At 44.9% G+C, this 21547-nt stretch overlaps 1 protein-coding gene across 2 annotated transcripts; it reads right to left on the minus strand.

Moving 5' to 3' along the window:
• Nucleotides 1–558: 558 nt before the first annotated feature.
• LOC116952964 (uncharacterized) lies at nt 559–20932 on the minus strand. 2 transcript variants are annotated; one of them, XM_032972726.2, is made up of 5 exons: nt 20721–20932; nt 18383–18485; nt 9744–9872; nt 8025–8129; nt 559–4281 (listed from the first exon to the last, which is right to left on the minus strand). In XM_032972726.2, the coding sequence occupies exons 2-5, from the start codon at nt 18483–18485 to the stop codon at nt 3533–3535; spliced, it is 1086 nt and encodes a 361-aa protein (XP_032828617.1). In that variant the 5' UTR covers nt 20721–20932; the 3' UTR covers nt 559–3532. The 2 variants fall into 2 exon arrangements, with proteins under 2 accessions (XP_032828617.1, XP_032828620.1); XM_032972729.2 differs by having other exon boundaries at nt 20689–20932.
• Between the last annotated feature and the right edge of the window lie 615 nt (nt 20933–21547).

Genomic DNA, 21547 nt, shown 5'->3' on the forward strand with positions numbered 1-21547 from the left:
TCACGTTACATTGCCGAGACGCGTGCCCGTGACGAAGGGCTATTGCCTAAAACGTTGCCTATATTCATTTTAATGATTTGTTTACCATTCTTCTTATACTTTGCACTCCTATAGTGTTTTTGTATTGTTTGTTGCTATAAAAGAAAAAAGAGCTTTATAGCTCATTGGATTCCTCCAGTATTCCACATTCCCATGACTGGGACCGGACTTTTCATGACAACCACTGTTGACTGCGCGCAAAGCGGAACTCGATTTATCGACCTCCATTAGATGATTGGCTGCATCAGAGCCAGGATTTGAGAGTGAAGCGTGCTGATCTGCGCCTCACATTCTAATTGAGGTGGAATGTTCAAGTAGCCTCACACTGCTCCAAATACATTACAGGACAGGATCTCAGATTCAAAAAAATGTATCTATGGGGCCGTCCATAAATGACGTCACGCACCTGGGGGGGGGGTCAGACATTTGTGACGATGTGTGACGAGGGGGGGGGGGTTGAGAAATGTGACGTCACATCAAAATGCGCAACTTTAAATAAATATAGACAACAAGGTCTACTTAATTAAAGACTTTTTTTAATAAATGATTTCTCCTACAACATCAGAGTGCAGCGCCACATTAAATACGCACTACAATAACAATAGTTTAACGCGATTTGAAGCATGTTTTATATTTTTGGGGGGGGGGGCAGAGCTTTGTGACGTCATATTTGAGGGGTGGGTCTGACTTTTTGTGACGCCGTATGACGAAGGGGTACAAATCGTCCAAAATCGCGTGACGTCATTTATGGACGGCCCCCATTGTTTGGATGAGATTCCTTGTCAAAATGCATACTGCATAAAAATCTAACGTGTGCTGGTGTACACGTGTCATTACGAGGGATTTCACAATAATTATTCAAATATAATTGAGCTCTTCACCAAATATTCGACTTACACAAATAACCCCCGTGTAGCCTTCACAGACTGCTGGGGCAAGTGCTGTTAGCGAGCAGCACCTGTGAAGGCCGGCACTGTGGCTCACGAGGGGGTGGGTGGCCAGCACCACGCCCGGCCGCCTTTGTCTCCCCAGTGGCGATGTTTACTACGCACCGCACCAGGTACTCGTTTGGGGCTGAGTCGACCTAGGGGAGCCCAGGACCGGTTCAGATAATCGTCACCGGTGTTGGAAACCGTGAACTCGGGTCCCCTGGGGTTCGTAGCCAATGCCAATAACAACCGCGATTCGCCACTAAGTGACGGTGACGTCCCCACGACGCCTGTGCCAGGCTAGGTGCACTTTGAGGCTGCCACGGGAAGTAGCGAAGGCTCGCTGACAGGTCACGGGACAGACCCAGCAGGTGCCATGGCTGAGATAACCGGTAGATGCACCACCAGCTGTCCCCTACTGTGCCAGGCTAGGTGCAGGAGGTCACGGGACAGACCCAGCAGGTGCCATGGCTGACTGAGATGACCGGTAGATGCACCACCAGCTGCCCCCTACTGTGCCAGGCTAGGTGCAGGTCACGGGACAGACCCTGCAGGTGCCATGGGCTGAGATGACCGGTAGATGCACCACCAGCTGTACCCTACTGTGCCAGGCTAGGTGCAGGAGGTCACGGGACAGACCCAGCAGGTGCCATGGGCTGAGATGACCGGTAGATGCACCACCAGCTGTCCCCTATTGTGCCAGGCTAGGTGCAGGAGGTCACGGGACAGACCCAGCAGGTGCCATGGCTGACTGAGATGACCGGTAGATGCACCACCAGCTGCCCCCTACTGTGCCAGGCTAGGTGCAGGAGGTCACGGGACAGACCCAGCAGGTGCCATGGGCTGACTGAGATGACCGGTAGATGCACCACCAGCTGCCCCCTACTGTGCCAGGCTAGGTGCAGGAGGTCACGGGACAGACCCAGCAGGTGCCATGGCTGACTGAGATGACCGGTAGATGCACCACCAGCTGTACCCTACTGTGCCAGGCAAGGTGCAGGAGGTCACGGGACAGACCCAGCAGGTGCCATGGGCTGACTGAGATGACCAGTAGAGGCACCACCAGCTGTACCCTACTGTGCCAGGCTAGGTGCAGGTCACGGGACAGACCCAGCAGGTGCCATGGGCTGAGATGACCGATAGATGCACCACCAGCTGTCCCCCCCTACTGTGCCAACTTCGTAACACACACACACACGTGTTCTGACTTTCGCTCCTCCCAGCGAGAACGAAGCGACAAGATGCAGCAGAAGATGAACGCAAACGCAATTGCACGACGAGCCCATCCCACGGGCGTGTGCAGAAAGGGCCGTGGGGGAGCACTGGTCCAGGTTGAAGACTGAAATCACGGTGCTGAGGGGCTTGGGAGGAGCGCGACTCAACACTGTTCAGTCAATCGGATGTGGTCCACTGTGTGGCCACACTCGGTGCACTGCGTACGGTGCGAAAGAAGTTCAACGTACTCTACATACAATTGAAATCACTCCCGTGCTCAATGCGCACAGTTCGGATGCTGTACCAAAATAATTTGCGGCGTTCGCTCTTACGTGACGGGTCGTGTTTCTATTCGCTCGATCGTGTTCACATCAACTTGCGTTCACCGTTCATCGGGGCACGTCCTTGTTTTTAGTCGCAACGTGTCCGTTTGCTTTATTGTTAACACAAAACGTTGGCTTTCGCGACCAATATTATCCATGCGGTTTTTTTTGCGTTAGATCCCCGTGTCGGGTGGTGGCGGGTTTAACGACACATTTATATTTACGCGATATAACCTCTCGTACACCGCACAGTATTGTGATTTGTTCTTTAGGCATATTTTTTTTCTTATACCCCCCCAAAGCGTTCTGTTCCGATGGTGCCTCGGTACGGATCACTTTGATCTTATTCTGTTGCACAACGGATCTCCCTTGCAAAGTAGCTGGGTAACTGGCTAAATACAACTTTATGTACAACAAACATGGAAATCAAACATTTAACTGAACGAATAACAATCTTGATTTGAAGCTTTCGTGACTGGAGGAATCCACACTCTTTGGGTCTCTCGGTAAAGTCACGTTGATAGAAAAATAAAAACAAATCACGACGTTTCGATCGCAACACAAGCGGTCGTCATCAGGCAACAAGTAACGGCGTTACTTTACCGAAAGAACCAAAGAGTATGAATGAATGACACATCAACATCGGGTTCACAACCGGATAAATCGATTAAAGGTTTGCCCCCCCGCCCCCAACGCCTTTTCCTGGCCAGGCCGCTATCCGAGCTGCATTGTCTCATCGCGGACTCTCGACTTACTTTTTAAAGTCGCTTGGCACAGGCGCGCTAACTTTGTTATCACAATTACATTCTTCCGAGGACAAACGCGTGCAGGGAAGCGTTACAGAATCCATGCGTATGCACGCATTTTTTTTGGGGGGGGGGGGGGTATTATCGTTTCTCCCAAAGCAACAGAAATGCATCGTATGGTTTACCTGTTACACAACTGCTTTCCTAGCAAATGTACAATAGAGCTATTTATCTTTTAGAACTTACGCTCTTTTTAAGTACGTGCTCGAGAATACAATTTTCAACTGGATTGTTGTCCGATGCCCTTCTCGTACTCGTTCCATATGCGCAGATCATCAGCAGTGTGCATCACCGAATGCCTCTTTAAAGATGAACTTTGTGAAAACCCCTTCCCGCAGTCCTTACACACGTGCGGCTTCTCACCGGTGTGTGTTCTATAATGTCTCTTTAGTGAGAACTGCTGTGAAAACCTCCTTTCACAAACCTTGCACACGTGTGGCTTCTCGCCAGTGTGTGTTCTCGAATGGGACTTCAGATAGACACGGTGTGTGAACACCCTCCCACAAACTCGACATTCGTGGGGATTCCCACCGGTGTGTATTACGGAGTGGATTTTTAAATTGTAAAGTTCTCTGAACTCCTTTCCGCAGTCCTTACACTTGTACGGCTTCTCGCCAGTGTGTATTCTAGAGTGTCTCCTTAATGAACAATGCTGGGAAAATCCCTTCCCACATACCTTGCATATGAGTGGCTTCTCACCAGTGTGTGTTCTGTAATGCACCTTTAAATAGGAAAGGTGTGAAAAGCCTTTCCCACAAATATTACACAAATGTGGGTAGCCTACAGCATCCCATCTCTCCTGCTTGGCGTTGAAACACGATGTGGCGTCTTCAAAATTCTTCCCGCACCGTGTGCAGGCTTGTAAGATGTGGCTGGAGAAGGTTGGCTTATCGTCCGCCGTTATGCTGAAATCTCTCCCGCAATCCTTCTCACACTCCTCACACACGAGTCCCACTTCTTTCACGTCATCTGCCACACATTTTCAAAACACAGTGTTAGTTGAAGGTACAATAAGACAACGAGTTGTCATTTATTTAATTTTACCAGGTAAGGCCCACTGAGCTTCATAGCTTTTTTTCAGAAGCGACCTGGCCACAAATTACATCTCAACGAAGTGGCTTGTCATGTGGAAATTTATAGCAGCCAAATACTGGAAACGCGTGTTTCTAAATGTGGAGCGGAAAACCAGAGGACCCGAAGAAAATTCCACGTCACCACAGAGGGAGAGAGAGACATACAAACTACAGGCGTCAGGGTCGGGATAAAACCCACCAGGAGAGGCAGTAAACATCTCGCCACGGTGGCGAGATGGTTGCTGCATTGCCTTTGCAAGAGAACATTGAGGAACACGTGGATAAGAGAAGATATGCAGATTCGATGCATACTTTTAAATTGTAGGGAACAACACGGGGAATTGATAAAACGTACAACACGTTGTAAACACAGGAAGTCGGATGTCTAACATCCGGAGAGAAAGGCACTGTAGCAAGAGCCGACGTGTGGTAGCTCATTACTAGGGGCGGGGAGAGCGATAAAATAGGGAGCATCACCGACGGTGGGGGCGCTTTGTCGGGGACTCGTCGACGACAAGAGGTGGACGACATCGGGGCTGACTGTTCGAGATCAACTAAGTGTAAACCATCAGGGCTGACTGTTCTAGATCAACTAAGTGTAAACCATCAGGGCTGACTGTTCTAGATCAACTAAGTGTAAACCATCAGGGCTGACTGTTCTAGATCAACTAAGTGTAAACCATCAGGGCTGACTGTTCTAGATCAACTTAGTGTAAACCATCAGGGCTGACTGTTCGAGATCAACTAAGTGTAAACCATCGGGGCTGACTGTTCTAGATCAACTAAGTGTAAACCATCAGGGCTGACTGTTCTAGATCAACTAAGTGTAAACCATCAGGGCTGACTGTTCTAGATCAACTAAGTGTAAACCATCAGGGCTGACTGTTCGAGATCAACTAAGTGTAAACCATCAGGGTTGACTCTTCGAGATCAACTAAGTGTAAACCATCAGGGCTGACTGTTTTAGATCAACTAGGTGTAAACCATCAGGGTTGACTGTTCGAGATCAACTTAGTGTAAACCATCAGGGTTGACTGTTCGAGATCAACTTAGTGTAAACCATCAGGGCTGACTGTTCGAGATCAACTAAGTGTAAACCATCAGGGTTGACTGTTCGAGATCAACTAAGTGTAAACCATCGGGGCTGACTGTTCGAGATCAACTAAGTGTAAACCATCAGGGTTGACTCTTCGAGATCAACTAAGTGTAAACCATCAGGGCTGACTGTTTTAGATCAACTAGGTGTAAACCATCAGGGTTGACTGTTCGAGATCAACTTAGTGTAAACCATCAGGGTTGACTGTTCTAGATCAACTTAGTGTAAACCATCAGGGTTGACTGTTCTAGATCAACTAAGTGTAAACCATCAGGGTTGACTGTTCGAGATCAACTAAGTGTAAACCATCGGGGCTGACTGTTCGAGATCAACTAAGTGTAAACCATCAGGGTTGACTCTTCGAGATCAACTAAGTGTAAACCATCAGGGCTGACTGTTTTAGATCAACTAGGTGTAAACCATCAGGGTTGACTGTTCGAGATCAACTTAGTGTAAACCATCAGGGTTGACTCTTCGAGATCAACTAAGTGTAAACCATCAGGGCTGACTGTTCTAGATCAACTTAGTGTAAACCATCAGGGTTGACTGTTCGAGATCAACTTAGTGTAAACCATCAGGGTTGACTGTTCTAGATCAACTTAGTGTAAACCATCAGGGTTGACTGTTCTAGATCAACTAGGTGTAAACCATCAGGGTTGACTGTTCGAGATCAACTTAGTGTAAACCATCAGGGTTGACTGTTCTAGATCAACTTAGTGTAAACCATCAGGGTTGACTGTTTTAGATCAACTAAGTGTAAACCATCAGGGTTGACTGTTCGAGATCAACTAAGTGTAAACCATCAGGGTTGACTGTTCGAGATCAACTAAGTGTAAACCATCGGGGTTCACTGTTCGAGATCAACTAAGTGTAAACCATCAGGGTTGACTGTTCTAGATCAACTACGTGTAAACCATCAGGGTTGACTCTTCGAGATCAACTTAGTGTAAACCATCAGGGCTGACTGTTCTAGATCAACTAAGTGTAAACCATCAGGGCTGACTGTTCTAGATCAACTAGGTGTAAACCATCAGGGTTGACTGTTCGAGATCAACTAAGTGTAAACCATCAGGGCTGACTGTTCTAGATCAACTTAGTGTAAACCATCAGGGTTGACTGTTCTAGATCAACTAAGTGTAAACCATCAGGGTTGACTGTTCGAGATCAACTTAGTGTAAACCATCAGGGTTGACTGTTCTAGATCAACTTAGTGTAAACCATCGGGGTTGACTGTTCTAGATCAACTAAGTGTAAACCATCGGGGCTAAAGATAGCCGTAGTAATCACGAGTGTGACGGTTGTTACACATTTCCAGAAGGGACGGTAGCTGATGGTCAAGAGTAATGACGGAGTGGCAGCCAAACGATGGAACACATCCACTCAGGCGATGGAGCGATGAAGTCGGCTCATATACTGGTACTAGGTGGATTATCCCAGCGCAGGATCGTGAGAGATGGTTTTGGTTGGGAGATTGACTGTGACTGATGATGATTAATGCGTTTCATGACTCCCACACTTTATAATACATTGCTGCAGTTAATTTAGTAATTAACTGCAGCAATGTATAAATGCCCTGATAGTGGCATTGTCTTTGTGCTGTTCACCTTTTGGCGTTCTCTGGTCTGACACTGGTGAGACTAGGCCCTAAAGAAGGCTGTCTCTGGTGTAGACCAATCAGCTTCAAAGACGATGTCATATATTATCAGAGCATGCAGACAGGATACCTGGAAAAAGGATTCTGTTTGGTGTTTTAACATCTTAACACCTCCTGTTGTATTGCCAGAAAGGGTCAAACTTATTGTTATATTTTGATCCTGGCAAGAAAGGTCCCATATCGTAACGACGTAGGCTGTTTGAGCGAAAGACCTGCCATCGGACTAAACATTTTACAAATGATGCCTGATGGATATTAGGGAAGTGATATTGTTGTGGAAGAGAACCATTACTTCTTCAAGATCAAGATGTCATCATGGATGCATGTGGAACTTCTTTCGCACCATACGTAGCCACAACACAAAAAGCAGTGAATGGCAAAAGTTGTTGATGCTACGACAGATCGCCAAAGCTGTCTACACTCCGCCAGATCCCACAGCTTCTCCAGTCAACACGCAACCTCTAATATCTTCTCTGACTCTATCCCACCATCTGACCATTGGTCGCCAGTCTCATGGAGACCTATCCAATGCCTATCTCTGTAATCGGCCCTCACCCATCCTGCACACACGTGTCCAACTCGGCACAGCTGTTTTTGCCTGCTGCTATCCACAAGACCCACCTGCCACGTTCCCTGCCAGACTTATGCATTGCTTCTCCTGTCTTTGACACCTGTACTCAAATGCAAACAACTTATTTTTGAGTTGATCAGTTACTCCTTCAATTTCGTTTCAACAGAACTGTACCGCTAGTCTCAACACAGCCGTCAAGGACTCAGCACATCCTTCCACCTCAACAAACATCCTTAATATTCGTTGTACCGCTTTTTGAGTTATTATTGGTGACAAAACAAAAAAACTTTATTTTTCTGTCAAGATAAAAGGACTCACCGTGACCAATGTCATCCTCCGACAACTCCACCTCAATGAAGTTCTGGTCTGTAGTGGCCAATGCATCATGGGAATCCCTCGTTCCCTCTGGTCTCCCTTTAGATCCTTCAAATAAAAAAATATATTCAGATTTGGAGTTAAAAGTACTCTTTGATGTGAGGTCAAATGCTGAGACAAATACATGACATTCTTGGTTCTTTCGGTAAAGTCACGTAGAAGGGAAACAATAAAATAATAAAAAAGTAAAATACAATTCTCACGACGTTTCGACTGCAACACAAGCAATCATCATCAGGTGTGAAAACCACAGCAAGAAAAAAATATTGCTGTGGTTTTCACACCTGATGACGATTGCTTGTGTTGCAGTCGAAACGTCGTGAGAATTTTATTGTTTTATATTTTTATTATTTTATTGTTTCCCTTCTACGTGACTTTACCGAAAGAACCAAGAATATGAATCCCTGCAGTCACGAAAGCTTTAATACAAAATACATGACATGGCAAGTCACACAGGCCAGACAGGGATATTTCTCCCAGCAAGTTTCCTCGGTTTGGTTCATTTAGTTTTCGGCTTCAAATTCCAAGAATCGGCCGAAATTGATTTACCGCAGTAAAATTTTAACGGATGTGCCGCTTGTTATTGATGTTTTTTGTCATGAAAAATTATCGCGAGGCTATTCGATTATTTACTCTGCCACTTATTGGTTTACTTGACTAATGGGGTGACACGAAAATTAGTTGAAAACAAAAATGTTTGACTTTCTCGTCCCCATCCATGTGTGCCACTGGATGGGAGGCGATAGAGATGGCGCTTGGTGATGCCATCTGTATCATCACGCTGGGCCTGGCTTCTCGGGGGGGCTTCCCGCCAACGTTTTGCCGGTAATTACAACCAGCGTCATCAGGGGACAGCCAGAGTTCTGAATTGTAAATGTTGTGGCTTTACTCTGCCAACACACAAGCGGTGTGCTGAACAAGTAACCAATTGGCATGTTTTGTTTATGTGACAAACCTTACTAATTGGCTGTGTCGTGTGGTGGCGGGTTTAATGACACATTTATATTTACGTGATCTAACCGAAAAAAAACCTCTCATGGATAACATTGGTTCAACTGACTCACCTCCACGAAATATTACCTATCCTGTACTGTTTACATTATGAGACCTCCTTTGCCAGTAGCAAGATATAGTAATAGGTTTTTACCCTTTTATCTGGCACCAAAACTGACACCTTTATACAAGGGATCATGTTTGCAATAACCACAACACAAGCAGTCAAAATGCAAACAAAAAGAGACAACTCTGATAATATGCACTGTCCTTGAACTTGATTGGTCCACACCCGAGACGGCTTTTCTTAGAGCCTAGTCTCCAGTGGTGTTGGACCAGTGACGCTAAAAGGCGTACAACTCAAAAACAGCGCACTATCAGAGTATTGAGAGCTCAGGGTAAACATTTACATTATGAGACCTCCTTTGCCAGTAGCAAGATATAGTAATAGGTTTTTACACTATCAAGGACAGTGCATATTATCAGTTGTCTCTTTTTGTTTGCATTTTGACTGCTTGTGTTGTGGTTATTGCAAACATGATCCATTGTATAAAGGTGTCAGTTTTGGTGCCAGATAAAAGGGTAAAAACCTATTGCTATCCTGTACCGGTTTGATCTCATTTTAAATGCCAGCCTGTTGCTCGCTTTCATTGATAATAAAAGACTCACCTTGACCAATGTCCTGCTCTGACAACTTCACCTTGAATTGATTCTCGTCCGCAGTGGCCTTACATCCTTGGTAATCCCCCGTCTCTTCTGACCTCTCAGTGCCTTCTTCAACTTTGACAATAATCAGACCTGAAATTTATAAAACATACCACGTGTCTGGTGTTTTTTTTTTCAGATGGAGGTTAAAATTCCATACGATAATAAGGCACCTTTGAAGCTTGGTCTTTTGAGTCCAACGATTGGAGGAAGCTATACGCTTACAGCAGCAGATGTAAACCGCTGACCTACCTAGGAAACAATGTTGTGTTGGTAACCAAACAAAAATGGCACCAATTTGCTTTTGGATTTCAGGTTGTTTCATGCTTTTTGTGTCAAGTGCTTATAGGCGTGGTTGTATAAATGCCCTTTCCTTGAGTTAAAAGCGCAATTAGATATTCTGGGAAGCACAACTTGACGTTATTAGCAATGTATGTACATTGAACTTATTTCGCACCGTACGTAGGCCAACCGTGATAATTGGCTGCTGTATTTACAGAGCCCCGAATGAGGTAATGCTATTGGCAAAACCCCATCGAGGAAAAAATCAACAGTGGTGGCATCTTGTTTTGCCACTCGACTAAGAAAACATCATTTTTGGAGCTCTTTCTCAGCTGAGCCTCACTCACGGTGGCTCACACAAATGTTTTGGAACGCCTTTTCCCATAAGCGTCGAGGCACTACACCCTTGGCTTGCCAGAAAGCAGGTAAAGTGCAAACTAGTATCAATCTGTCCCTTCTGTACGGGAACGTGTCGCACCCCTGGCACACAAAGGTTTTCTTTTGGGCGCTGCAGTTTTCCTCCCACATGTATACATGCTCATTAAGTGGCTGAAAACATCTTAACATGCTGTCGTCCCTTGGTTAGCAGTGACATCGGTTAACGGTTTTTCAATTGACGTTTCGCCTCCCATAGGACCCCATGGTTTCGACTAACGTTCAAATTTCTATGAGCGGTATGTTAACGTAATGCACGCGGGGCGCCAATTTCAGCCAATCCGAGCGCTTGTCAGTGGGGCTGAGCCATGCCCTCAGCAAATCCGCGTCGCCCATTTGAGCGTTTAGACCTCGACTGGCTTTGTTTACATTGTTGTTTTCCAAAAAAAGTTTTCTCCTACCTCAACCTCATGAAGCCAGCCATCTTCTCAGGTTTATTTTTAATATTGAGTGTTTAAATGTTATAAACTTGTTTTTAAGGTGCAAAAGGTCAACTTACGATCGTCTTGGAATGGATTTGTGCTTTTCACATGTAATTCCTATATTCGATTAACCGTTATTTTGGTTTACAGTAGTGTTCGTGGAAAGGATTCAAAATGTTAACCGAGGGACTCCTGTATAGAGGACTGCAGAGCTTGGGCAACAGCTAGTAGCACAAGTTCACCGCCTGGCTGCCGAACGCAGCTTTGTGGTTTCCTCGGCGATTGTGAGATGCAATTTGCGCTATTTAAAACTAAACATGAGTACTGTGTTGGGTGCACAACTCTACGCAACTATTTCAACTGTAGTCTGCTAAACTGGCTCTCTTAACCGACACGAGGCAGCACTCCTTTGCACTGCATTCATTCAGTGTGCCAATTTACGCTGGAACAGTGACTCGAACTTGATTATTGGCGATGCTTAGAGTGATCAAAATAATAATGACCGTCCTGGAGTTCGATTTAAAGCTTTCGTGACTGCAAGGATTCATCTTCTTTGGTTCTTTCGGTAAAGTCACGTAGAATGAGAATAAAATAATAAATTGATAAAATAAAATAACACAATAATATTCTCACGACGTTTCGATGAAGGCCGCTTGTGTTGTGGCCGAAACGTCATGAGAATATTATACGTAGCATAGTACGTCCTATTATTTTCTTGCGTACGCAATAAACGCTGAGGAGCGAAATGCCAACGTCGAGGTTTGCCAGCCGCGAAAGGACTTCAGGAGAGATTTCACGTGGTTTTGCTATTCCTCCTAGGCCTCGGCAAGGTAAAGTAATTTACCATTTTTACCGGGTAAATGGTAAAGGTGTCGACATGCCAAGGGGTAAGGTAAAGGCTAAGGTAAAGGGTAGGGTAAAGGTAGCGCGAAGTATTACCCGGTAAACACCTTGTTTACCGTAAACACCTTGTGTACCATAAACACCTTGTTTACCGTAAACACCTTGTTTACCGTACACACCTTGTTTACCATAAACACCTTTTTGATTTAAAGCTTTCGTGACTGCAGTAATTCATATTCTTAGTTTTTTCGGTAAAGTCACGTTGAAGAGAAACAACAAAATAACAAAATATATATAAAACAATAAAAATTATCACGTTTCGACCATAACTCAAACGGTCATCATCAGGTGTGTCGGTTTGCATAAATTTATTTTGAAAACGGCATATTTATTTATTTTTATATATATAAAAAAATAACGTTTGCGTCACGCGCAACGATTGGCAGTTTGCCCAGGACTAGTCCATCTATTTTTTGAAAAGAGGAGGGGGGAGACGAAATTTGTTTTTATGTATGCTGTCTGAAAGCCACTGTAAGCGTGAACAATCAATCAAGAACTGAAATGATTTATCAAATCTTTCCAATGATTGCTAAGATAGAATCCATCTTCTCGGTTGAAATTGTCTCTGTGCTTGTATATGTGGATAGCCTCATGAACGAATCTCTCATGGAAGCCAGATGGCTTACAAAGAACCTCCGTCTTGGAAAAGTCAATGGCATGTGAGCCTATTGAATTAGAACAATGATCTGCTACGGCCGAGGTGTTGGTCCTACCGTGTTTAAGGTCTGCTTTATGTTCACGAATGCGGTCCGAGATATGGCGTTTGGTTTCTCCAATGTAACTACTACCACAGAGGCAACTTAGTTTGTAGACACCAGGGTATTGTATGTCCGGAATCACATCTTTTACAGACGGAACCAGATCACGGATTTTATGTAATGTGTTGAAACGGACCTGGATCTTGTGTTTATTCAAGATTTTGGAGATCTTTTTTGTGATCCCAGCAATGTAGGGTAAAGTGATGGTTTTGAAAGGCTCCTCAAGAGGGTTCTTCTTCATGGTTTGAGTGATAGCTTTGCGGATTGTATAGTCGGAGTAACCATTAGCCCTAAGAGCTTGGTGTACGTGCTTGAGTTCACTGCTTATGTGTTCCTGGTCGGATATGCATTGGGCTCTATGATACTATCAGCTCCCCCACCTACAAACTAGCTCGTTTTTTGTCTGAAATCCTGCGTCCTTTCACTGGAAAGACCACCTCTGCGGTACAAAATTCTACTCACCTGGTATCAACAATCAAGGGTATTTCCCTGTCCCCAGACGACCTGCTTGTCAGTTTTGATGTAGTTTCCTTATTCACCAAGGTTCCTGTAGCTGACACCATTGCAATCATTGAAGACTTGGTTCATCAAGGACTAAACACTGAGGTACCCCCCCTGGTGAGACACTGTTTAACCAATACATACTTCACTTGGAATGGAACTTTCTACAAACAAACTGAGGGCACCCCAATGGGCTCCCCCCTTTCTCCAGTTATAGCTAACATTTTCATGGAGAAATTTGAGACTGACGCCATCCAGACTGCCACTCTGCGCCCAACCTTATGGAAGAGGTACGTGGATGACACTTTTGTCATCTGGCCACATGGCCGGCCTGCTCTAGACCAATTCTTCGACCACATCAATTCCATACACCCAGCCATCAGATTTACCATGGAAGTCGAAATAGATGGCAAGATACCTTTTTTGGATGTCCTAATTAAAAAGAGACCTGATGGTTCAATGAGCCACTCTGTCTACAGGAAAGCTACCCATACGGATGCTTATCTGAAACCGGATTCCCACCACCATCCATCACAGAAGAATTCTCTCATCAAGACTCTGTATCATAGAGCCCAATGCATATCCGACCAGGAACACATAAGCAGTGAACTCAAGCACGTACACCAAGCTCTTAGGGCTAATGGTTACTCCGACTATACAATCCGCAAAGCTATCACTCAAACCATGAAGAAGAACCCTCTTGAGGAGCCTTTCAAAACCATCACTTTACCCTACATTGCTGGGATCACAAAAAAGATCTCCAAAATCTTGAATAAACACAAGATCCAGGTCCGTTTCAACACATTACATAAAATCCGTGATCTGGTTCCGTCTGTAAAAGATGTGATTCCGGACATACAATACCCTGGTGTCTACAAACTAAGTTGCCTCTGTGGTAGTAGTTACATTGGAGAAACCAAACGCCATATCTCGGACCGCATTCGTAAACATAAAGCAGACCTTAAACACGGTAGGACCAACACCTCGGCCGTAGCAGATCATTGTTCTAATTCAGTAGGCTCACATGCCATTGACTTTTCCAAGACGGAGGTTCTTTGTAAGCCATCTGGCTTCCATGAGAGATTCGTTCATGAGGCTATCCACATATACAAGCACAGAGACAATTTCAACCGAGAAGATGGATTCTATCTTAGCAATCATTGGAAAGATTTGATAAATCATTTCAGTTCTTGATTGATTGTTCACGCTTACAGTGGCTTTCAGACAGCATACATAAAAACAAATTTCGTCTCCCCCCTCCTCTTTTCAAAAAATAGATGGACTAGTCCTGGGCAAACTGCCAATCGTTGCGCGTGACGCAAACGTTATTTTTTTTATAAATAAATAAATATGCCGTTTTCAAAATAAATTTATGCAAACCGACACACCTGATGATGACCGTTTGAGTTATGGTCGAAACGTCGTGAGAATTTTTATTGTTTTATATATATTTTGTTATTTTGTTGTTTCTCTTCAACGTGACTTTACCGAAAAAACTAAGAATATACATAAACACCTTGTTTACCATAAACACCTTGTTTACCATAAACACCTTGTTTACCGTACACACCTTGTTTACCGTACACACCTTGTTTACCATAAACACCTTGTTTACCATAAACACCTTGTTTACCATAAACACCTTGTTTACCGTACACACCTTGTTTACCGTACACACCTTGTTTACCATAAACACCTTGTGTACCATAAACACCTTGTTTACCGTAAACACCTTGTTTACCGTACACACCTTGTTTATCATAAACACCTTGTTTACCATAAACACCTTGTTTACCATAAACACCTTGTTTACCGTACACACCTTGTTTACCATACACACCTTGTTTACCATAAACACCTTGTTTACCATAAACACCTTGTTTACCGTACACACCTTGTTTACCATAAACACCTTGTTTACCGTACACACCTTGTTTACCATAAACACCTTGTTTACCATAAACACCTTGTGTACCATAAACACCTTGTGTACCATAAACACCTTGTTTACCATAAACACCTTGTGTACCATAAACACCTTGTTTACCATAAACACCTTGTTTACCGTACACACCTTGTTTACCATAAACACCTTGTTTACCATAAACACTTTGTTTACCGTACACACCTTGTTTACCATAAACACCTTGTTTACCGTACACGCCTTGTTTACCATAAACACCTTGTTTACCATACACGCCTTGTTTACCATAAACACCTTGTGTACCATAAACACCTTGTGTACCATAAACACCTTGTGTACCATAAACACCTTGTTTACCATAAACACCTTGTTTACCGTACACACCTTGTTTACCGTACACACCTTGTTTACCATAAACACCTTGTTTACCATGAACACCTTGTTTACCATAAACACCTGTTTACCATAAACACCTTGTTTACCATAAACACCTTGTTTACCATTAACACCTTGTTTACCATAAACACCTTGTTTACCATAAACACCTTGTTTACTGTAAACACCTGTTTACCGTAAATACCTTGTTTACCGTAAACACCTTGTTTACCGTAAACACCTTGTTTACCATAAACACCTTGTGTACCATAAACACCTTGTTTACCATAAACACCTTGTTTACCATAAACACCTTGTTTACCGTACACACCTTGTTTACCATAAACACCTTGTTTACCGTACACACCTTGTTTACCGTAAACACCTTGTTTACCATAAACACCTTGTTTACCGTACACACCTTGTTTACCATAAACACCTTGTTTACCATAAACACCTTGTTTACAGTAAACACCTTGTTTACCATAAACACCTTGTTTACCATAAACACCTTGTTTACCGTAAACACCTTGTGTACCGTAAACACCTTGTTTACCGTACACACCTTGTTTACCATAAACACCTTGTTTACCATAAACACCTTGTTTACCGTACACACCTTGTTTACCATAAACACCTTGTTTACCGTAAACACCTTGTTTACCGTAAACACCTTGTTTACCGTACACACCTTGTTTACCATAAACACCTTGTTTACCGTAAACACCTTGTCTACCATAAACACCTTGTTTACCATAAACACCTTGTTTACCGTAAACACCTTGTTTACCGTAAACACCTTGTTTACCGTAAACACCTTGTTTACCATAAACACCTTGTTTACCGTAAACACCTGTTTACCATAAACACCTTGTTTACCATAAACACCTTGTTTACCATAAATACCTTGTTTACCATAAACGCCTTGTTTACCGTACACACCTTGTGTACCATAAACACCTTGTTTACCGTAAACACCTTGTTTACCGTAAACACCTTGTTTACCGTACACACTTTGTTTACCATAAACACCTTGTTTACCATAAACACCTTGTTTACCGTAAACACCTTGTTTACCATAAACACCTTGTTTACCGTACACACTTTGTTTACCATAAACACCTTGTTTACCATAAACACCTTGTTTACCGTAAACACTTTGTTTACCATAAACACCTTGTTTACCATAAACACCTTGTGTACCATAAACACCTTGTTTACCTTAAACACCTGTTTACCATACACACCTTGTTTACCATAAACACCTTGTTTACCGTAAACACCTTGTTTACCGTAAACACCTTGTTTACCGTACACACCTTGTTTACCATAAACACCTTGTTTACCATAAACACCTGTTTACCATACACACCTTGTTTACCGTAAACACCTTGTTTACCATAAACACCTTGTGTACCGTAAACACCTAGTTTACCATAAACACCTTGTTTACCGTAAACACCTTGTTTACCGTAAACACCTTGTTTACCGTAAACACCTTGTTTACCCTAAACACCTTGTTTACCGTAAACACCTTGTTTACCATAAACACCTTGTTTACCATAAACACCTTGTTTACCCTAAACACCTTGTTTACCGTAAACACCTTGTTTACCGTAAACACCTTGTTTACCGTAAACACCTTGTTTACCATAAACACCTTGTTTACCGTACACACCTTGTTTACCGTAAACACCTTGTTTACCATAAACACCTTGTTTACCATAAACACCTTGTTTACCATAAACACCTTGTTTACCGTACACACCTTGTTTACCATAAACACCTTGTTTACCATAAACACCTTGTTTACCATACACACCTTGTTTACCATAAACACCTTGTTTACCATAAACACCTTGTTTACCATAAACACCTTGTGTACCATAAACACCTTGTTTACCGTACACACCTTGTTTACCGTAAACACCTTGTGTACCATAAACACCTTGTTAACCATAAACACCTTGTGTACCGTAAACACCTTGTGTACCATAAACACCTTGTTTACCATAAACACCTTGTTTACCATAAACACCTTGTGTACCGCTCGCTAAAAGCTCTGTGGCGCAGTCCGTGGCCTCCATTTAAAATTGGAATCATCGAGAGTATTCTATATGAATAAAGCGCTCTGCCTAGCATTGACCTGTCATAAACCTTACTCTTTGGTCTTTTCGGTAAAGTCACGTAGAAATAATAAAAATAAAATTATATAATAGCATACGACGTTTCGATTGCAACACAAGCAATCATCATCAGGTACAGAAGAGCTCAATTTAAGAGAGAGAGGAAACACATAACCGCAGATATATATACAAACCTTAAGTAGAGGGAATTAACACAGACACACCAGGGGACACAGAGAGAGACGGAGCAACACTAAATCAAACAGGGTTTAGCAAAATGTGGAAACTATATAAAGCAACACAGATGGTCGGTTAAAACACAATTAACGCATGGTTCGGTATATTACGCTATTTCTACGTGATTTTACCGAAAAAAACAAAGAGTAATTCCTGCAGTCACGAAAGCAACCAATCATGTTATAAACCTTGTTCATGTGTAGTAGTACCCCAGTAATTACCCTGTAATCGGGTAATTTGTATGGGATAAGGGTAAAAGGTAGGGTAAAGGTAGGCTCGTTGCTTTTGACCTTTTACCTTGCCGAGGCCTAATTCCTCCTCCGTTGTTTAGGTTGCACGGTCACAGTTGCACAACTCGTGGCTCGTGTCCTTAATTTTTTATTTCTAAAGGAGATGTGTACATCGGCCTGTCGATGTTCTGATGCGGTTGATGGTTAGCGCCCGTGTCTTCGAAGAGGTGGGATTGCCGAAGCCACGAGGTTCGATGTGTGGGTCTCGAATGAGGTGCTTGTACTTAACGTCCACATTGTTACCGCCGTTTGCAAGCGTCCTTCTGGATCTGGGTGAGATTCTAGGATGGTGGCAGCGCGTGTAAAAACATTTCTGAAAATTATATTTTTTCTTTCTTACAAATCCATACCTGCAGTAACATCTTCAAACTTCGCCACATCACGAGGCATTCCAGGGCTTGAATATTCTTCAATTTCTTGTTTGATGAACGGCAACTTCATGTGTGAAGCCATCTGGGCAACACACACACACGGATGTTCATTCAGACACGGTCCAGAGATGAAGAAAACTAAACTATAAACGAAACTATTGTTTTTATTGTACCAGGTAAGACCCACTGAGCTATAGAGATATTTTTCAGAAGCGACCTGGCCACAAATGATAGCCCAACGAAGTGGCTTATCGTGTGGAAATGCAAGCAGCCAAATATTTACTGGAACCTAAATTCATGTTGAGGGGAATCACCCCGGGAGAATCGGGTCAAAAAAATCCACGCGACCACCACAGGGAGAGAGAGACACGCAAACTCCGAAAACACAGCAGACGTCAGGGTCGGGATCGATACCCACGACCTCCTGTACACCACGCGAGGTAGTTAACATCTCATATCCACCGTGATGATGATGAGAGACAGACCTCCTGTACACCAGGCGAGGTAGTTAACATCTCATATCCACCGTGATGATGATGAGAGACAGACCTCCTGTACACCAGGCGAGGTAGTTAACATCTCATATCCACCGTGATGATGATGAGATAGACCTCCTGTACACCAGGCGAGGTAGTTAACATCTCATAGCCATCGTGATGATGATGAGAGAGACACAGACCTCCTGTACACCACGCGAGGTAGTTAACATCTCATAGCCACCGTGATGATGATGAGAGACAGACCTCCTGTATACCAGGCGAGGTAGTTAACATCTCATAGCCACCGTGATGATGAGACACAGACCTCCTGTACACCAGGCGAGTTAACATCTCATAGCCATCGTGATGATGATGAGAGAGACACAGACCTCCTGTAGACCAGGCGAGGTAGTTAACATCTCATAGCCACCGTGATGATGATAAGACAGACCTCCTGCACACCAGGCGAGGTAGTTAACATTTCATAGCCACCGTGATGATGATGATGAGAGAGACACAGACCTCCTGTACACCAGGCGAGATAGTTAACATCTCATAGCCACCGTGATGACACAGACCTCCTGCACACCAGGCGAGATAGTTAACATCTCATAGCCACCGTGACGATGATAGAGACAGACCTCCTGTAACCAGGCGAGGTAGTTAACATCTCATAGCCACCGTGATGAGACACAGACCTCCTGTACACCAGGCAAGGTAGTTAACATCTCATAGCCATCGTGATGATGATGAGAGAGACACAGACCTCCTGTACACCAGGCGAGGTAGTTAACATTTCATAGCCACCGTGATGAGACACAGACCTCCTGTATACCAGGCGAGGTAGTTAACATCTCATAGCCACCGTGATGATGAGACACATACCTCCTGTACACCAGGCGAGGTAGTTAACATCTCATAGCCATCGTGATGATGATGAGAGACACAGACCTCCTGCACATCTGGCGAGGTAGTTAACATCTCATAGCCACCGTGATGATGAGACACAGACCTCCTGTACACCAGGCGAGGTAGTTAACATCTCATAGCCACCGTGATGATGACACAGACCTCCTGTACATCAGGCGAGGTAGTTAACATCTCATAGCCACCGTGATGAGAGACACAGACCTCCTGTCGACCAGGCGAGGTAGTTAACATCTCATAGCCACCGTGATGATGATAGAGACACAGATGTCCTGTACACCGGGCGAGATAGTTAACATCTCATAGCCACCGTGATGATGAGACACAGACCTCCTGCACACCAGGCGAGATAGTTAACATCTCATAGCCACCGTGATGATGATAGAGACAGACCTCCTGTACACCAGGCGAGGTAGTTAACATATCATAGCCACCGTGATGATGAGACAGACCTCCTGTACATCAGGCGAGGTAGTTAACATCTCATAGCCATCGTGATGATGATGATGAGAGAGACACAGACCTCCTGTACACCAGGCGAGATAGTTAACATCTCATAGCCACCGTGATGATGATAGAGACAGACCTCCTGTACACCAGGCGAGGTAGTTAACATCTCATAGCCACCGTGATGATGATGAGACAGACCTCATGCACACCAGGCGAGGTTCGTGCTGTGTGTCACCAGAGAAGAGGCAATAAAAGACGCCGCTTAATCTCCTTGGCGTTGACGTTCCTCCAAACACACAAATTGGTGAATGTCACGGGTTCGTGAGAGAACTGGGGGAGTCGAATCGTCATCCAGCAGTGGACTGACCATGGCTTATGATGATGTAACACACACACACACAGGCAAAGAGCGCCCCCCCCCCACCTCACCGTGGTGTTTGCGAGCACCTATTACTACTCACGCAGACGGCAGCATGGGGAGGGGCAGCCAATGTGAGCAATGGCTTGTGGCCTGTGGCCTCTATCACACTCCAGCGGCTCACGGCTGTCCACTTGTCCCAGTGTCACTCCCTCCCCGCGTGTCTCACTGCGTCCCTCTCGAATATCCCCGTCGTGTCTCTCCGCTTGTCTCACTGCGTCCGAGTCAGCCCTTGTCCACCCCCCCCCCCCCACCCCGTGTCTCCACGCGTGTCTCCCCCCACGTGTCTCCCTATGTCCGAGTCCCCGTGTCTCTCAGTGTCCGAGTACTTGTCCCTCCCGTGTCACCCCCCGTGTCTGAGTCCCCGAGTCCCCGTGTCTCCCCCCGTGTCTCCCCCCGTGTCTCCCCTGTATCCGAGTCCCCGTGTCTCTCCGTGTCCGAGTACTTGTCCCTCCCGTGTCTCCCCCCGTGTCCGAGTCCCCGTGTCTGATCTCGTGTCTCCCCCCCCCCCCCGCGTGTCTCCCCCCCCCCGCCCCCCCGCGTGTCTCCCCCCCCCCCCCCCCCGCGTGTCTCCCCCCGTGTCTCCCCCCGTGTCTCCCCCCGTGTCTCCCCGGGTGTCTCCGAGTCCCCGTGTCTCCTCCCGTGTCTCCCCCGTGTCTCCCCGGGTGTCTCCCTCCCCCCGTGTCCGAGTCCCCGTGTCTCTTTGTTCCTCTCCGCTCCGTGTCCGAGTCCCCTCTTCCCCCGACGCCCGTCCCCGCCGAGCGACAAGATGAGACACAAGATGAGCGACAAGATGAGACACAAGACGAGCGACAAGATGAGACACAAGGCGAGCGACAAGATGAAACACAAGACGAGCGACAAGATGAG

The sequence above is a fragment of the Petromyzon marinus genome, chromosome 49 (genome assembly GCF_048934315.1).
Source record: "Petromyzon marinus isolate PM22_M1 ecotype Great Lakes invasive population chromosome 49, UKy_Petmar_22M1.pri1.0, whole genome shotgun sequence".
Taxonomy (NCBI): domain Eukaryota; kingdom Metazoa; phylum Chordata; class Hyperoartia; order Petromyzontiformes; family Petromyzontidae; genus Petromyzon; species Petromyzon marinus.

Excerpts from the sequence above, each read along its gene's own strand:
- LOC116952964 (XM_032972726.2), bottom strand. The coding sequence starts at position 18,485 with ATGGCTTCACACATGAAGTTGCCGTTCATCAAACAAGAAATTGAAGAA. Across the intron at positions 9,873-18,382 it reads GTTTGAAGATGTTACTGCAG|GTCTGATTATTGTCAAAGTT; the intron begins GTATGGATTTGT and ends TATAAATTTCAG. Across the intron at positions 8,130-9,743 it reads AGAGCAGGACATTGGTCAAG|GATCTAAAGGGAGACCAGAG; the intron begins GTGAGTCTTTTA and ends TTTTATTTGAAG.